This window comes from Fringilla coelebs (assembly GCF_963513975.1).
Source record: "Fringilla coelebs genome assembly, chromosome: 5".
Taxonomy (NCBI): Eukaryota; Metazoa; Chordata; class Aves; order Passeriformes; family Fringillidae; genus Fringilla; species Fringilla coelebs.
This window is the reverse complement of record NC_140033.1, coordinates 29,821,567-29,840,148: the sequence shown is the minus strand read 5'-3', so window position 1 is coordinate 29,840,148 and position 18,582 is coordinate 29,821,567. Positions and strand designations below refer to the sequence as shown.

Sequence of the window (18,582 nt, the reverse complement as noted above, 5' to 3'; positions counted from 1 at the left end):
GTGACATTTTCCCCCTTGTTTTTATTTGATTTAATGATTTGGCTTCAAGTCAGATTTCGTTTCGATTGTTTCATTTCAGCTGAAGAGCATTTTGCCCTCTTCCTTTTCTCCTTCTCATCTACTGCATTTCTATCTGCATGCATTCTTGCTGAAGCATTTCTTTAGTGGAAATAAGAAGGCAGAAACGCCACACCATGGGGGTGTCAAAACTACAAGGGCAGTGTGTGGGTTATCCCTAAACAGTCTGTGCAGTATCCCAAGGTTCTGATCATGCCACTTGGGAAATTAATTACTGGAGTCCTTGTTCCTGGCATTTGTGAGTGTTTGTTCTGGGGAGACCAGGATGGGTCCAATTTATGGGGGGCACTTGGGTGCACAGAGGTCTGGGTGTACCTGGTTGTATCCTGACGTCCCTTTTGGTTGCAGCCCTAGGCTTCATCCAGGTTTGGGAGCTGGGCAGGGCTCCTGGCCCCTGTGATGTAGGCACTCCCTTTGGGAATGGCCCCAGTGGGACTCTTACAGGGGCAGCATTTACCCTGTATCTTGTGGTCTTTTAAACTTCAGATTTGCAGATGGAACGGCAACACCTTCCCCCAGACTCTTGCAGAGCTCCTTCCTACAGCCTTGGAGAATCCAACTTAGGTTCATGTGGGTTTTGAAAACTACAGCTGCTTTTTTTGCTGTTCTCTCTAAAACAACTGGGAATCTTTGAGAAAGGAATAGAAAAATTTATAGGTAAAATAGCTCAAATGTTTTATGAGCTGATGGTATATATCAGTTTAAATAGCAAAACAACCAGCCTTTCTACTGAAGGATTTAATGCATATCACGTGTAGCAAGGCTTTAGTCTAATAAAAGTTGTTTTACTTCTTTATATCTTCATTTTTCATTAGAGGAATGCAACTCCTGAATTTGAATGCACTGTGCTTCACTTAAACTCCTGCTGTACTGTCAGCCTTGTGAAGATCTTGCTGTTGGATTGGCTTTGAATGCTGCCCGGTTGGCTGGGTGCAGCTTAGTTATATTTGTTATCTAAAGAAAAGAGCCATATTAAAGTAAGAAGTTGCCCTTTGAAGGCTGTGTGAAATCCTAGTCACGAAAATATTAACCAAAAACTTGAATATGGGAAAGTGACAGGATGTGAATATATGCTTTTGACACTCATCCCTCCTAGTGTAGGAAATTGAAACAAAATTGAGCCAATTATATTTTTCAGCCTCATTTTAGCCTTCAGCCCTCCTTCTTCTCACAAACCACTAGAATTTAATTTGGATAGTTCAGCAGAGCTACAGTCAGATGAGGGAATAATTTATTGATGCTGCTATTAGAAGCTGATTATGTGCACATGAAACAAACTGTGGAGCTCAATTAGTTAGACTGCCTCCTTCAAAGACTATTCTGCAGGAATTTGTTTTATAATTCAGTTCATACTATACATGTACTTTTAGATGCTCTTCAAAAATTTGAGACCTCACCCTTTGCTAGGAAAAGGTACTCATTCCATTTAAAAACTGTTTTCTTTTATTGTGGACTGGAAATTAATGGTGGCCAATGGCTTGTCCTAAGTCTTTGCACAGTGTGATTTAGTATGTTGTTGGTGCTGTGTATGGAAATTTTTTGTTTTGTTTGGGTGGGGTTTTTTTTTGGGTTTTTTTTTGGGGTTTTTTTTGGGGTTTTTTGAGGAGGCATGGCTGGATCAGTTAGGACTGGATCAGTTGCCTGCAACAGTTCCTCCTAAGTTTTTATGAATGCAGGCATCACCAGAGGGATGATGAGAGCAGTTAAAAGGCTGGTGACTGCAGAGGGTCACTTTGACTGCTTCTTTCTCCACTACCTTTTTTTGGTCTGGTGGAAGTCCTTTGGACTTGTGGAGTGAGTCCTGGTGAAAGTTACTTGCTGTCTTTGTTAAAGTGCAGTAATTATTATCTCGTGAACATGACTGAAATGACAGTGTCTGCTCTTGACACCTCCAGGAAACACTGGTATGATGTTGGTGTTTGCTGCAGAGCTCTGATTGCAGATTGTCTCTGAGAGGGGAAAATGTCTCCTAATGTTTTTGGGAGCACAGGCAGCTGCTAAGGTTGTCTTCTGAAGGGCTGAGTGTGTGCAGGTCTTAATGGTCAGTAGTTTTCTTCATGGGGCTTTCAGGCTGCTTTACAGTGTTAGGGTCTAGCCTGAACAAGGAGTGAGACATGCTTTGAGTTTGGATTTTTTGTTTCTTTAATTGTCACTTTCATGTTTCTATAAGTTAAAGATGGAGTGATGACACTATGGATTTGTGAATTGTTGTGGTCAAACCAAATACACACAATATTCTAGGAAAATAAATCCAAAATATATGTATTGTGGTTAGAGACAAATTTCTCATTCAAACTAATAATTCTCTCCTTATTTTTGCACTTTAAGTTAAAAAAAAAATGCCACTGGTTTTGTGTATTAGAAATGTTTGCAGTATGAGGTTTTTATGTAACTATTGAGAAAGTGCAAATTATTGTCTGAGGTATAAAGTGTGATTTTTCCAAGCTATTATGGAAGTAGCCCAGTTCCAGTAAAGTATTTTTGTTGGGTCTTAAACTGATTACTAGGAGACAAATATCAAGAAGACGCCTGGAGCAATATTTATTGAGCACAGCTGGTGATCTATCAAGCACCTACTGCTAGTGTTCAAAGGCAATTGGAAGGAGGGATTTGCACTCTTGTGTTAGTGTGAAAAGAATGGATCTGACAGATCAAGGACCTTTCAGTCATCTTGCTTTTAAGAAATCCACCTGGTGCCTGCCCTGAGCAAAGAATGTTGTGCTTCATGAGAGTAGTAATAATTCAAAAGGCTGTGTAGCTGTTTTGAGCAGCAAGTATAATCTGACCTATTTGCAATACCAAAACTGAATGGCCATGTGCTTTGGCAATGTAACAGTCCAGCAGTTAGTGTGATGGTAACCTCAGTATTTAGGCTGCCAGCATGATGCAACCAGGTCTTGCTGCTATTGTCTGTGTACAAGAAGGTTATCTGAGGCCACAATGAATAGGCACCCAGATAAGGTTTCACAGAATAAAGGATGGAAAATTCTCATCCAGTGTAGTGATCAGGTAATGATTCAGGGTGACATGAAGAGACCTCATAAATTATTCCTGTTGTGTGGGTGTTGTGGCAGCTCTGTGCTTCCCCTGCCTCACACAGCGATGAGGACTGGGGTGGCTCTGGAGAGATCCATGTGATGGTGAGGGTTGTTTCCTTGCTGGAGCGCAGGCCACCTGTAGTGCAGTGTTTGCATCCCAGTAGCTCCAGTTAGAATAAAAGGGCCTGTGGAAAGGGGGAATATTTATAAATGTATGGGCTGGCCATCTTTAAGGGTAAGGTTGTTAAATATGTACTTTTTCTTCAGTTGAGAATATCGTAGGAATTTGGGAATTTGGTAGAAATTAGCTTCTTCCTTTTTTTTTTTTTTTCTTTTTGGGTTCCCCTTTGTGTAAAACAAATGAAATTCAGCTGGGTGACACTGTTCAGAAGCTTGGTTAGGACTTCACAGTTGCACAGGTTGATGCATTTCCTAAACAGATATTTAAATACTCCTGAACCATAAACCAAAATAAACTGTTTCTGTTAATGGAGAGCAGCATCTTCATAGGTCCAGCTTAAAGAGTAAAACTGTTTCAAGAATAGTGTAAGCTGAGGGTGGTGTATGTGAGAGCTCAGCTCCAGTGCTGCTGGAAAGAAAGAAAATCACCAGTTCTATTGGCTTTAGCTCTCAACTGCTGCTCCTGAGTTAGTGTCCCCAGGTAGAGCAGAATGGTCAAATTGCTGTGACAAGAAGCTTGTGAACTGATTTAGTTCTTAACCAGTTGTTTACACATGCTAATGAATTGATTTTGTGCATTAAAAAATGTATATTAATTTTTTTCTGGTATGATGTATTCTGGAGATTGGGAATTATTTTTCTAGCATTTGACATCTTATTTTTAAATTATCTCTCTAGAGGTTTTAAGCTTGAGCTTTTTTTATTTTCTATGCATGTTATGTGCAAATTCAGCAGAAATATTGCATCAGTCTAGGCTTTGTGTGGGTTTTTAAAAGTAAAGTCTTTATTGTATATGTGTGCCACTACTTGAACAAATGCTCATGACATCCTGTGCAAGAAGCAGCAGGAAAATACCCCCCAAATGGAGTATAGAGCAATTAATTAGTGATAAAATATTTTGAAATTTGGTCAATTTTTAAACTATTGCTTACAGCTGAGTAAATTGCTTGTTGTTTTGTTTTTTTAAAGTAGGTTTGTTTATTTATGTGTTTATGCTATGAGGCATAGCATCTTTTGGAAGTCATTAAAAAGTTGCTCAGGCCATATGTCAGGGTTTAGGCTCATGTCTAGAGTTGTCACTGTGCTTCACTGCTAGTGAGCCCAACCTTTGGATGGGATATTAAAGCTACCCCTGGCCCCCCCTGAAGAAAGTAAGGGTTATGACCCTGGATCAGAACAAAACACCACCCCTCCCCAGAACAGAATAGGTGTCCTAGAAAATGTGTTCTCTTTCATTTAAATGGCATCCATTGCATGCAAAACTAATGTTTTAAGTACTTTGATCCCTGCTTTTGCCTGTCCAATTGTGCTTCTCAGAAATATCCTGTTATTTTGTAAGCTATTTGAATGAGAAAGTAAAGTAAGATTTTATACTGAGTGTTTTTTCCTCACATGTTTATTTTAGATACTTCAAGAAATGTGAAGGCATCTCCAGAAACAGCTGAAATATTTTTTCAGAAGTTAAGAAATAAATGTGAATTCACGATCTTGGTGACCTTAAAACAAGCCCATTTGAATTCAGGGGTTATTCTCTCTATTCACCATTTAGATCACAGGTAAGTACTGATACCTGTCTGCTGGCTAATGAAAGTATATGAATTAATGCATAGAAAATTGAACATAATTTGGAACAAAATTTTTGTGTAGCAGATAATTTGTAAATATTTATAGTGTTTGTATAGGTACATTGTGCAGATTTGTAAAAAGTCACAGGGGAAGGACAAGAGGGGTTTTTCTTTACATGTCTCTTACCACCAAGGGCATGGAAAGCCCTGCTGCTGTTCATAACCACAAGGACCAGATTCTCAGCTGGTGTAAAACTGTCTTGTCATTATAGCTGAACTGACTGACAAAGCTTGGCCCTGTAAGTCCACCTCTTCATTGTTTTTAACAATGCAAGCAGTCTTAAAAAAGAAAAAAAAATTCTTATGGTTTTAAGTTAACAGGTATGGGTTTACATATTTCCATGAATGGCAGAGCATTTTACTCAAAATGTTGTCAGCCTTAAAAAACTAAAGTGAATGACACATAACATTTAATGATTATCCTTTTGATAGAATAAAGACTGCTAGAGAAATAAGATACTTTATATATATATGTTTGAGTAATATGCAATGTAAAGATATCATTCTCTGACAGAATAAAAAGGAGCTTTCAAATGTGCACTTTCTAAACAGTCATTAGCATGAGAAGCAGGTGAGCTCTTCTTTAGGTTATTTTTATTTTCTTGTACCATCCCATAATTCTTTCTTGACAGTGTCAGTACAAAATAACCAAAAAAAAAAAAAAAGACACATTCAAGCACGGCAAAATGTCTGTTTCTTTTATATGAGTGTACAAGTTTTCATTAGGGAGATGCTCAAGTCAATTTCTGCAGAAGAGGCACCATCTTGTGCAATTTAGCCGTTTGTAAAAAACAAACAAAAAGGCCAACCAAAACACAAACCACAAAACAAACAAGAAGGGGAACATTCCCAAGGATCATTATGCTGAGTTTAGAAAAGCAGCTTCAGACTTGTAAAGGGATAGTTGAATGTCTCCTGGATGGCATTGGATGTGCCCTTAGGCTTTTAATAAACACATTCAGGTCCATTCTGTGCTAGGGTGTATGGAGAGATGTCTGTGTGCCAGAGTAGTGTTTGTTCAGTTTAACTGTGCTGAAATGAGGGCTGACCTAGGTAATACTGCAACCAGACAAGCATCTCATGGAGTTCCTCTTATGGCTTTAATGTTCTTTTATGATGAAGGACAATAAAGACAAGAGAAAGTAGATGTTAAAAGGAAGCATTTGGATGGCTTATATTCAATAGCTGCTTCTTCAGTGCTGGATCTCCATCTCTGACCTTGCCCACCTCTGGCCAGGGGTTTGGCTGTAACTGTTCTTTTAGTCCTTAACTTCTTGTGAAGTCTCTGTCACAGTAGTCATCATAGTTAGGGGAAAAGTAGCAATGCCAGACCTGACTGGCACTAGCTTTGCACTAGCTTCAGCCTTTTGTCACACTGATGTAAAAAAAGTTCACTACCATTGAACTGCTGCCTTGCAGTTCAGTTTACAGAGGTCACTACTAGCTCTGGCATTTCTGCAGTGAGGAGCTGAATGAGGGTGAGGAAGGCTGAAGGTGGCAGTAACTGAAGGATGTAATTAGTTATCACACTAATTAGTTAGCACACCTTTTCATGTGCTTTATTTTACAGAGCTTTCATGGCAACTAATGGTTCTAGGGTAAAACCATTTCTATGGTACAAGAAAATGAAAATGTTTAAGAAGTGGGAAAAGGTGCATTTATTAATACTTTGAGATTTTGAAAATCAATCAGTGTAAAAACTCATCCTCTCTTTGCATGGGTCTAGGGATGTTGGTGCAATTATGTGAATTTACATTGACGACATTTTCTAAATTGCGGGGTTTTTTAAAATTTATAATTTTTTTATAAACTTAAAATAGTTTGTGATTCAGAATTGACTGATTCAGTCTGTGTTGTCTAGTTTTATGTAGCTGTTATTTTTTTTTTCCTTTTTGCTGGCTCCCTTTTGAGAATCATCAAAAATGAATACTTCCACTGAGACATGGTCATGCAACTATTTAAGGCTTTGCGTCTTAAGAAGTTGACAGGGCTGGTCTCACAAAGTTTCCCTTCTAATGTCATGTGTTGAATGCTTTCCTTGGGCTTTCAGAGAGATACAGAAATTCTCCATGTAAGTCTCAGGCTTGGGCATTTGCCGAGGCTGGGCTGTCGCTGTCATCACAAAAGGATGCTCCCGAAATGATCTACTGAAAATATAGTAATCTTTTCATACTCACTTAAATGCTTTGTTCTTTTCCTAATTGAGTATCAAAGCTGACTTCCCCTCTTACAATGACAATGCATTTCTGTAGTATTTAATATATTAAAATATTTTAAAATTAGTGTTAAAGTGAAAGAATCTGAAACAATATGTGTAACTGTCCTTTCCTAACTTGCCCATACATTTCCATAGACATTGCTTTTTCCCAACTGATTAGAGCAGCCAAGAGGTTCAGGCAGTGGTAGTTTTGGGCACAGTGTGGAGGCAATAATTTCAGAAAAAATTCTTGCGGTGTCAGGGAATTCAAATTACACACCAGTAGTTCAGATGAATTTCAAGCAGCTGAACACATCTTTTATATATGGCAGATTTATATGGCATATGTCTGAAAGATAGAAGTTATAAATGTCTTCCTGGCTTCAGAGCTTTACCTTGACCACAGACAGTGCCCTGCCTAAAATGTGTTGTACTTCATTGTAACAAGGTAAATATTTTTAATTGTGTTAATGAAGGGATACCTAAAGTCTGAGTAGAAACACTGTTAAACACTGATCGCTCTGTGTTTCATCTCTCAGTTTAATCTGTTTTATCCTTCTCACTTCTGAATTTGTCTCACCTTCTTCTTGATGGAAGAGTCAGCAGAGAGATGATTTTAGTCTGCGATGGAGTTGTAATATATGTTTGGTCTTGCTATTCCATCATAGATTTTGGTTTAATCATCAACAGTGGAGCTGATGATAATAAAGCTTTTTCCTCCTTTTGTGGTTAGATGGCTTTATGTAACTCATCTTACATTCATATCTCTTGAGATACTGCATATTAGGCCCTTAAAGGAAGAAACTGCTAGGTTGTATTTAAACAGTTCTTTCCTTTGGTTAGTGCTTTTTATATCCTGCAACAGAGAACTGAAATCAATAGTATATTATGGACAGGCATTTCCTACACTTAATTTGTATCTCTACTAATTTATTCAATTTCTGCCTTCCTTAGCATTTGTTTTCACAGCAGTTGGTGTCTTGTGATTATCTGCTGTCAAATGGGCTGTACTGTGCAACAGTTTCAAACCTCTTTCAGTATGTAGGAGGCACTAATCTGTGACATTTTCTCTCGTATACTGATTTATGCTACAAGGAGATAAGTTGCCAGAGGTGAATTCCCGATGCATGAATTTTGTTCTCTCATTTGACCATTGTATTAAAATAGAGGTGGAACTGTACGTTCTCTGCTTTTGATGTATGAATGTCAGTATTTCTGGACTGCAGTGTGAAGTGTCCTCTCTGACACCACAAAATCTGCTGCAAAAGTCTTACACTGAGAAAAGCTTTCAGTAGTTACCACTTAAGCCAATATTCACCACTTAAGCCAATAATTGCAGAGCAGATGTTAGGTAATATGGGATTAATTTTCAAATGTTAAAGCTGTATATGGCTGTTCCCTCTGCCAAAAGAGGTAGTAGCTTGTTTCTTCTTTTTAGACCACTCCATGATGTTCTTTGTTGGAAGAGAGAAGGTAGTGTTCTGTATTTTGGTTTATTTGGTATTAAATCTTAGTTTCTGTTTCTTGCTGGTCTGATAATAATTATGAGCTCACTGGAATTTGTTTGTAACAGTCAATTGCTTTTGAATTCCTGTAGCGATTTTAAACTTCTCTGGTGTCAGTCTTCTGTTCTTTTGATACAGTTTGCATATTTGATCAAAGGTGTCAAAAAAAGGTATTTTCATTCATTCATTCATTCATTCATTCATTCATTCATTCATTCATTCATTCATTCATTCATTCACTGCTTTTCCAGTGCGTGAGAAGATTCTGTGGGACAAAGGATTCTCTCTGTAGACACTGACAGCTTGACCAGGCTCTTTATCCCCAAAGAAAAAAGTTCCTTGTTTGCATTGGTTTGGGAGATTTAACTTCTATCCCTGAGTATGGGGTTGGATGGAAATATTTGTAAAGCAGCTATTTTGTGTTACACTCTGTTTAATGCCTACATGGTGTTAGGAATGACCTGTTTCTTTGAGTGTTGGCTATAAAGGTTATCATGAAATTGATTGAGGCCATGTCTCTCTTGTTTGGATTTGGTGTTTTTTGCTTCAGTTTAGTTTATACTCTGACCAAAAAAAAAAAAGAAAAAGAAAAATATTGGCAGTAGGATGTAAGTTCCTGTAGTTCATGCACCTAACTGTTCCATAACTTTTTGTTAAATCAAGTGAGGCCAGCCTGTCCAGTGTAAATCATTGCAGTGCCAGCTAAATCCAGGGTGAATAGTTTGAGTACATCTTACAGAATGCTTACAGAATGTAGAACCTATTGAATTGAGATTAGTGACTGGCCTTCTTAAATAAGAGACAGAAGATTTGTTTTTTCCTATGATGTTGAAAACCCCCACTGAAATAGCTGAAATGTGAGTTTTGACAGATTTTGTTATTCTTCCTGTGTTGTTTATAAGGCTTTCTATGAGCAAACAAATAATGGAGAAATCTGTATTCTTTTGGGGTAGGAAATGGAAACAGTAATGTTGAAACTGCCTTTTTCTTGTACTAATACATCTACTAGAAAGTTCTTTATTTTATTTGCAGTCCTCTTGCTCTCCTTAGAGAAGATTTGTCAAGAAAAGGGAATGAGAGGCATGGTTTATGCCATTTGTTTTTACAGTGTTTGAGTTGAGAAAGTTCTTCCCTTGTTGATCTTTAGTAGAAGAGGAAGCTTCAGGCAGGCAAGATTCTTATTCCTGGGACTATATATTAGTAAGAAGAAAAAATGGAATATATATTATATGTTGATAAATGGAGTTAGTGAGAGAGATGAGAGGAACGAGAGCAATTGCTCAAGACATGAATTAGTGTTTCAGAATTATTTCTTAAATTTGGGAATTTGATTTCATATCCATGGCTCAAATAGGAATGGCATGGGCAATGTGCTGTAATATTGGGGTTGAATTTTTCCAAGACCAAGTCAACACCTTCTGCAAGAACAGCTTTCATCGGAGTGCCTTGAAGAGCTTGGTGAGACCTCAGTTCCTGCTTCTGGCTCCTTCTAAGCTCCCATAAGAGTTGTGAAAAGGCCAGCTGGGAGCCTTGCCTTGTCATCAGGAGTAATGTTGGATGGGCTGGAGGATCTTGCTCTTGTGATGGCCGTGGGCTCTCGGATCATAGCACTAAACCCAGCAGAAGCTATGTAGGCTGCAGTGGGGGTGAGGCAAGGTTTTGCCTCCCTGATTTGGTTGACCTCAAAATTTGGGAGGTAAGCAAAGAGGTCTCTCAGGTGAGAGGCAGGGTCTTGACTTCAAAGCCTTCCAAAGCAAAGGCTTCCAGACCACAGCAGTCCCACTGAAATCAGATGAGGGAATGCAAGGAGTTGACTATGTCACTGACATATATTTTTTTCCCCACCTGCTTTATTAGTTTGAATTAGGCACAGACACTGAGTGGTGCAGTGATGGAGAGGATTTGAACAGTCTCACATGTTTATTTCCTAACTTCCACTTCCACATCAGGGTACTGCAGTCTCACTTTCCTAGCTGCTACCTTGTGCTTCTTTCTGTGTGGAGAGAAGCTGTGCAGTAGTAGCTTGTACAGGTGAATGTGTGAGGAGGATGCCTCTCTGCCCTGCTGTTACCTCTGCCTGGCTGTTCTCTCCCTTGGAGATCCCAACAAGGAGGGTGTTCCTCCATGCATGTCCCAGAGCTGGGCTCCATCACCTGAGCACATCATGAAGGCACATTCCTCCTCCACAGCTGTTCTCCATATGTGTCCAGTGCAAGGAGCAGTGCTGTGCTGAAACAAAGCTGAAGTGGTTGACTGTTTTTGTGCTGGGAGAAAATAAACAACAAGAGATGTCAATGCCAGAATGATCAGTCAGTGTCTGGCTGGGGTGCTTCAGAGGCATTTTCCTCACACAGTTAACTTCTGCTCTGCCTAATTTGGAGCAGGAACTTGAACTTGTTTTTTTTTTTTTCCCCCACCTTAAACAAGTGCCCTGAGGAATGCCATTCTTTTTTTTTTTCTCTCCTCGTGATGCAGTGCTGATGCAGATTTGTTGGCAGTGCCTGGCAAGGGCTTGCTAGTAATCCAAACGGTGTTCAGGCTGGAGCACTGGCCTGCTGCTGTCCATTTTACATAATTGTTAGCCTCTTCCTTGGCATGCTTTTGTCTCCTGCAGTAAATATCCTTGCAGATGATGTCAGGGCAATCTGTGAAGCAGCACTAGCCCAGGCTTGTTCCCACCAGCCAGTGTGGAAAAGCCCACCGATTTCAGGGAAAAAGTGTGAGAGATCACCGAGTTGGATATGAGTTGAAGTGGAGCACCAGTTTTATAATAGAAATTTGAGAGGATGGTTTTGCTGTCCTGCTGTTTATAAAATCTGTGTTGATATGGGTAACACCCTCTTCTAATTTTTGAGCTCTCTTCACTTGGGATTTCTCCTTTCATATAGGTAATAAACATGGCATTAAAGATATTTGAGAGTCTTCCAGAGAATCTTATATTTGCTCTCTCTCTCTCACTTTCCCATTTTAGCAAGCATGTCATCCTAGACCCCACAAGCTTTGCTGTGAGAATATTTGTTTCTGTCAAAAGATTTGGTTTTAATGAATGGATCAGCGCTTTTGAACAAAAATACCCTAAGTCAGAAAATTACAGTCTGGCTTTAAAACTGCATTCAGCAAAAGGAAGTGTCAGAAATAGAATTGGTGGCATTCCTGCCCGTTGTGCACTTGCACCAAGGGCCACAACTTTTCCAGAAAAGCAAGGACAATTTTTAAACTAATAATTCCCTGATAAAAATTCCAGTCTTCTCTTGTCTAGGTAGAGCTCTAGATGGAAAAAGACAAAACCAGTAAGATCAAGCAGTAGTGTGAGAGGTGGGAACTAAATTCTTACAGGTAAAATGAAGCTACCACTTGACTTTTCATATAACCATAGAATCATTTAGGTTGAAAAAATTATAATCTGTCTGGGGATATTTTGATGCCGTGTTGTTCTAGGGGATGCACCAAGCAATAAAAACTTGTAGTTAATGTTTCAGGACACCTAATGTTACTTCCAAATTAAGTGTTCTGAAACATAGAAAAAATAAAGCTCACGCTCCTGACAACCCAGTCATGATACCACAGAAAATAGCAAATATTGCATTGCTGAATGTGGTAGTGGTGCTGCATGAGTTGCTTTTATATCTTCATATTCTGCACCTAGCAGAATTGCTTGCTGCTATTGTGCAATGAGGTCTACTGTGTAGGACCTCCTTTTTCTTTTTTAATGTTTTATGTAATTAGCCTAACAAAAAAGGCAGAACTTTGATAGCAAAAATCTTCAGATAAAGACTTTTTTTATAAGAATGGAAATAAGGATTTTAATTTTATTGATTTTCCTTTTTTTTCAGTGTAGGTCAAAGAGCCATGAAGAAATATTTTAGCATTATACCTGTAAATGTGGAAAAGTTAAACCCCACCACCCTCTAATAAATTCATAAGCAGAAGACATGATATTTTGCCTTTAGCTTCTGAAATGTTTGTCTACATGCTGTAAATGGAAGTTGAAATTATTGGTTGCCTGGAGTAAGGATGTGCATTTGTTGTGTGAGAAAGGATGCTAATGAACAAGTGAGCCATCCCAGACCTGGTGTTGCCAACACTGCCTGTTAGCTGCAATGGCCATACCTCCCTCTTCTCAAAGACTGCTCCTGTGGGTGCTGAGACCATCTGGTGTTTCACCCCCTAAATCTCTAACTTTTTGCCTTACTTACTGCCTTTACTTCCAGAGTCTCCCTTGTGCTAGTCTGTCACCTCCCAAAGAGCAGGTTGTGTCTAGGCTGGTGTGACCACATACCCTGTGCATGGTCATTAGAATTCTGCAGCTGAGCAGATCTGCTGAGTCCCAGCTCTTACCTAGAAGTTAGCATAGATCAGTGCTGAGCAGCAGAGCAAACATCACTGTTTTCTGTCTCAGATTACTCCAGGGCATTTGAAACAAATTTCTTTCTCTTACAAAGAAAGGCTCATCCCTAGTCAGTACATTAGGGATCACTGGCTGGCTGGTTTCCAAGCAGAGCAGCTGATCTGATGCTGTGGCCTTGGCTCTTGCCTTTGCAATGATTGTGTGCACACAGAGTGACCTACAGAGATGTAGCAACCTTTTTTTCCAGGTTGGCATTTTCTTCTCTGCATGTTGAACATAGAAGAACATAAGCACATATCATCTCCCTGTGAAGTTAAATCCAAGGTGGGTGTGTTTTTCTGGGGGGGACTTAAAATCAGGTAGGCTGGTATTGATTAAATAACCACAGAGATTATGGATTTTAGAAAGAGAGGTGCAGGTTCTGCTGTTGTGTTGGGTTTCTCATTGTGGTTTATTTTTCACTCCAGTAGTCATTTGCCTTCTGCAACATAGAAGACCTTGGAGCTGTTGGGAGAAGTATCAGTGATGTTTAAAATGGGATACCTTTGGCTGCTGCTCTCACTGCAGTACTGGGCTGGGCTAGGCTGATGTGGACAAGGAACTGGTGATTCAGCTGATGAGGTTCCCCTGAAGCTTTTCAGTAATGAGATTCTTGGCTAGAAGAAGACTGCAGCACAATGCAGCTACTCTTTCTTTCAGGAGCAAGTCCTTGAGGAGTTAGGAGCACCCTCCTTTTTCTCTCCAGTGATTAGTAATCTGGAGTCTACAGAGAAGTACAGAGTGGTTTTGTCACCAGACATGAATTTCTAAACTCCTGGTCTGTTTGTTAATGCTTAGCATATTTTCTGAAAGATTCTTCCAAACTTTTGGAAACCATGCACCCAAGTGTTACAGCCTCACAGATGGAACAAGAAGCCTCACTATGGGCAGACTTTGCATTTTCCCTCATATATGTTTGTCAGTGCTGAGTCATGTCCTATCTCCTGAAATTCATGAGGCTGAGACAGAGCCATGTAAGTCCAGGCAGTTGAACAAATGTAGTAAAGGGGAATAGCAAGCGCAGTATTTTGCAAAAAAATGGAGTGGAAATGATTCACTTTCACGTCTGTATTTCAGCATCATGGCATTTGTTCAAGCTGAAAGCAGTATTGCTTTGGCTGTCATTTCACTTGCTTTTCTAATTGTGTTTTGCTGCTGCCTCTACGGATTATTAATAAACCATAAATGATTCTCCTAATAATTCTCCTAATGGCTGTTATTTTCTTTTTCATTTTGATGCATGTTGTCTCATTTCAAAGGTAGTTATATTTCTAAGTTTACCAAATGGAAGAACAAAAGATATTGTCTGTGAATGTCAAAACAGTGTGTTAATCACCATTAAAACAAAACCACAAGTGTCCACAGTTTCTGTGCAGCTTTGTGTACGAAAATTTCCTTGCTTATTACATCGTCATCGATTGTCAGCATCCTCTCTCAGCAGTTCTTAATTCATGAAATTTATACAGCAATGTCTTCTTTTTATTGGAAAATCCATGATTCATCTGCAGAGGTTTCATTATCTTACATGCATAAGGGCAACACAAGTGTTTGTTTTATACCTTCTGTGGTGCCTGGTAGTGTAGTTTGTTGCCTGCCTGCATCTTTGTGTGCTGCCATCAGTTCTGCTATTGACTTGGAATGAAGGAGAGCTCTTAGTTCTACCAGGAGGTAATGCTTCAACATATCCATGCCTTTTGTTTTCTATTTTTTTTCTGCAGCTGGGTGGGGACACTTAAAAGTTGTCGGAGGAGTCAAGTTCTCTAATGTTCCCCCTCTCTTTTGGGTTCAGAGTAACCTTATTTTTATCCTTGAAGCTTGAGTTATGAAGGAGATTAAGTTGTCTGATGTCCTGCCATCAGGAGGATTGTGCAATTTTTTCCAGCCAGGCCTTCAATTAGGTTCCACTTCTTGCCAATGCAAAGATTATTTTTGGGCCATGAGGAGGTAAATTGTTTATAAAATTAGTATCTGACTTTAGTTAACTGCTTTCTTAATACTGGGGAGGAAGAAGAAATTGTCGTTTGCTGGTTTTTCAAAAAGAAAAAACTAGCTGTTTTTGTGCTGTTGCTAGGTATGTTCCACTGTGGAACACCCTGAAGGAAGCAGGGATGTGCAGTAAGCCCAGCCTTCTCCTAGGGATGATGATTGTACAAGATAGTTTTGATTTGGTCTCATTTTTACTCTTCAAAACCACAATCATTGTCTTTTCTATTCCTTAGTATAGATAGTCTGTTAAAGTAAATGACATCACCCAAGAACACACGCACACTCAGCTTACAAGCCACTGCCATGTCTGATTGCAGATATAGCCACAGAAATAGACAAAAATGAATTGTCCATTCTCCCAGTTGTGGATCTCACCCCATCCCTTATTCTCCTTGCTCTTTAGCTTTAGGTTGCATATGATTATTAAAGAATCTCTATTCTGTTTTTCTTTCCTGTGTAAAAATTATTTTCTTGGAGAATTTTGAAATGAGAAAAGTAGTACTTTAAAAAGACAAATGGTTAGTCAGGCATTTTCCCAGAAGCTGTCCAACATGTGAGAGACAGCCTGTCTAAGAACTGAGTTTGGTTATGGAGTGCTTTTTAAATTGAATGGCTGGAATTTCACCATCAAAGCTCGTGTTTGCAATCTGCTAGATTCATTTATCTCAGCACAGCTGCACTGCTGGGTTTTTGCTATATATATATATACACATATATCCATATTTACATATATATGTGTATACATATATAGTTGTGTATAAATGTGTGTGTACACCCACACTGTAAATACACATGGTAATTTAACAAAGCAAATAAGTACACATATATAAATTGTTCTGAAAAGTTAGAATTTCTTGATTTTATATATATTTGGAGAAATTTTAGTACAGAAAATGAAAGAAGATGTAACAGTTCATATAAAAGCCAACAAAGCAGTGTTCAGTCTCAGTCTTTACTTCCCTTGGTAATTACTAATGATGTCCCTATTGCAGAACTTGGAATTGTCTTTTGTGCATTCAGGACTTCAGAGTATTCCTATTGGGCTTTCATTGTATAAGACAATGATTTATAATACTGTAATTCAGATTATGTTATGGAAAATTGTTTTCTTAGAGGAAAACATATTTGGCTTGGAATCTTGTGTAGTTACATGGAAGTTTGAACCTGCTATTATTTGTTGCCGAGAAGTGAGATGCAGTGGAAATCTGAAAAGGGTCTCCTTTTGCCTTTGTACCTGCTTGTTTTTCTTCCTTTTTTTAAATAGTTCTTGCATGATGATGAGAAGATGTCTTATGTAAAATGTTGCTGTGCTGAAAAGAATGGTTCATGACATGATGATGCGTTTATGGTACAGGTACCTGGAGCTGGAAAGCAGCGGTCATCGAAATGAAATCAGGTTGCATTATCGTTCAGGCAGTCATCGCTCCCACACAGAAGTGTTCCCATACATTTTGGCAGATGATAAATGGCACAGACTTTCTTTAGCAATCAGTGCCTCTCACTTGATTTTACATGTGGACTGCAATAAGTAAGTAAGGAGTTTTGTTTTATAAGAAGTTGTCACATTTGGAATATTTGAGCTCTGAGTAAATGAAATGATAACAACTTGGGATTCTATTTTCCCCTTCCTTTTCAGAATTTATGAAAGAGTTGTGGAGAAGCCTTTCATGGACTTACCTTTGGGTACAACCTTTTGGCTGGGACAGAGGAATACTGCACATGGTTATTTTAAGGTATTCATTCCTGAAAGACTAAGAGTGACATAAATTATTAAAAGGATTGAATCATCTTTCATATGATGAGAGGCTGAGAGATTTGGAACTGTTCAGCCTGGAGAAGAGAAGGCTCAGGAGGATCTCATCAGTGTGGATAAATATGTGAGGGGAATGAAGATAAGGGATCCAGACTTTTCTCACTAGGGCTCACTGACAGGCCAAGAAGCAATGGGCAAAACCTGAAACACCTGAAATTCTCGACATTAGAAGACAATTCTACTGTGAGGCTTGTCAAAGAAAGACGACTATGGAGGTAGTCAGAAGCTCTTTGAACACAGTCCTAGGCAATCTGCTGTAGCTGGGCCTGCTTGAGCAGGGAAGTTGGAGTAGATGATCTCAGATGATCTCTCTCATCAGTTTGTGCTCAATCAGTTTGTGCTTCTGTAATCATAACACAGCTCTTGGATTGCTTTGAAATTGCTCTTTGGCCTTTGCTTTTGGAGAGCACCATATACTGGTGACTAATTATATCTTAACTAAGCATGTAAAATCCGCCAGCAAGCATGGGATCTATTCTTCTGGGTGGGGATCTATTCTTCTGGGTGAAACCATCCCTTTCCAGACATCATAGTTGAATTTCATGCTGATATCTCCCTGAGTTTTTGACAACATGCAGCTCTGCAGCTGTGTAACAGACATGTAGTTTCTCAGCATTTTGCCAGCTTTATGGAAGGATCCCCATCGGAATTTGTTGTGGTTTAACCCCAGCTGGCACTACCTAGCCACGGTCTTGCTTCCCTCCCTGGTGGGATGAGGGAGAGAATTGGAAGGGTAAAAGCTGGAAAATTCGCGGTTTGAGACAGAATTTAATAGGTAAAGCAAAGCAAAACAAGGAATTCATTCACCACTTTCCATGGGCAAGCAGGTGTTCAGCCATCCCCAGGAAAGCAGAGCTCTGTAATGGTTACTTGGGAAGGCAAATGCCACCACTCCAATGCTCCCTGCTTCCTTCTTCTTGCCCCAGCTTTAAATGCTGTGCATGATGCCCTCTGGTCTCAGATATGACCCCTTCTTTGGTCAGCTGGGGCAGCTGTCCTGGCTGTGTCTCTCCCAACTCCTTGAGCATCCCCAGCCTCCTCACTGGTGGGGTGGCAGGAGAAGCAGAAAAGGCCTTGCTGCTGTGTAATTTCTGTAACATCCCAGTGTTATCAGCACTGTTTCCAGCACAAATCCAAAACATAACCTCATGCTAGCTACTTTTCTGTGAGGAAAATTAACTCTACTCCAGCCAAAACCAGCACAAACTCATTAAGGGTTTGCATTAATGTATTTTTCTTGACTCTAGTTTCTTTAATCTTCAAATCTATTTAAGAGTTATAGCTTGTAAAAAAATTTGCATTTTATTTAAAAGAGTATTTCTAAGTAACTGAAACTGCAGCTGTTTTCAAATTACTTTTTAAAGGTCATTTGCAAGCTTTTCTGCAGTGACTAACTAAAAATAACAATGAATTCAAACCCACCAAACTCTTGCCACATAATTATATCTTGACATTTAATCTTATGTCTTTAACAATTATTCAGTATGCCTGTACATCTATCTATTTTTATTTCTGCTTATTCTTCTAACACTGAATTGGGTCCAGACACGAAGCTGTTTATTCATAAGTAATTTTCTTTTTATCAGGTAGTTTTTCTTTGTGGGCTTTAATGTTTTATATGGTGAATGAAAAAACGTAATTTTGACAGGTAAAAATAATGTATCCTTTTGTTTTCTCTCCACTAACACATAGGGCATAATGCAAGATGTGCAATTACTTGTCATGCCTCAAGGATTTATTTCTCAGTGCCCAGATCTTAATCGCAGTAAGTCT

At 39.1% G+C, this 18,582-nt stretch overlaps 1 protein-coding gene across 1 annotated transcript in view; it reads left to right on the top strand.

Annotated features, from left to right (window-relative positions):
• Positions 1–18,582, top strand: part of NELL2 (neural EGFL like 2) — a 134,833-nt gene that overhangs the window by 13,736 nt on the left and 102,515 nt on the right. Inside the window, exons 3-6 of the mRNA XM_084205854.1 lie at positions 4,702–4,852; positions 16,351–16,524; positions 16,633–16,729; positions 18,502–18,574. Coding sequence (XP_084061980.1) covers positions 4,702–4,852; positions 16,351–16,524; positions 16,633–16,729; positions 18,502–18,574 — 495 coding nt within the window. The remainder of the gene's footprint in view (positions 1–4,701; positions 4,853–16,350; positions 16,525–16,632; positions 16,730–18,501; positions 18,575–18,582) is intronic.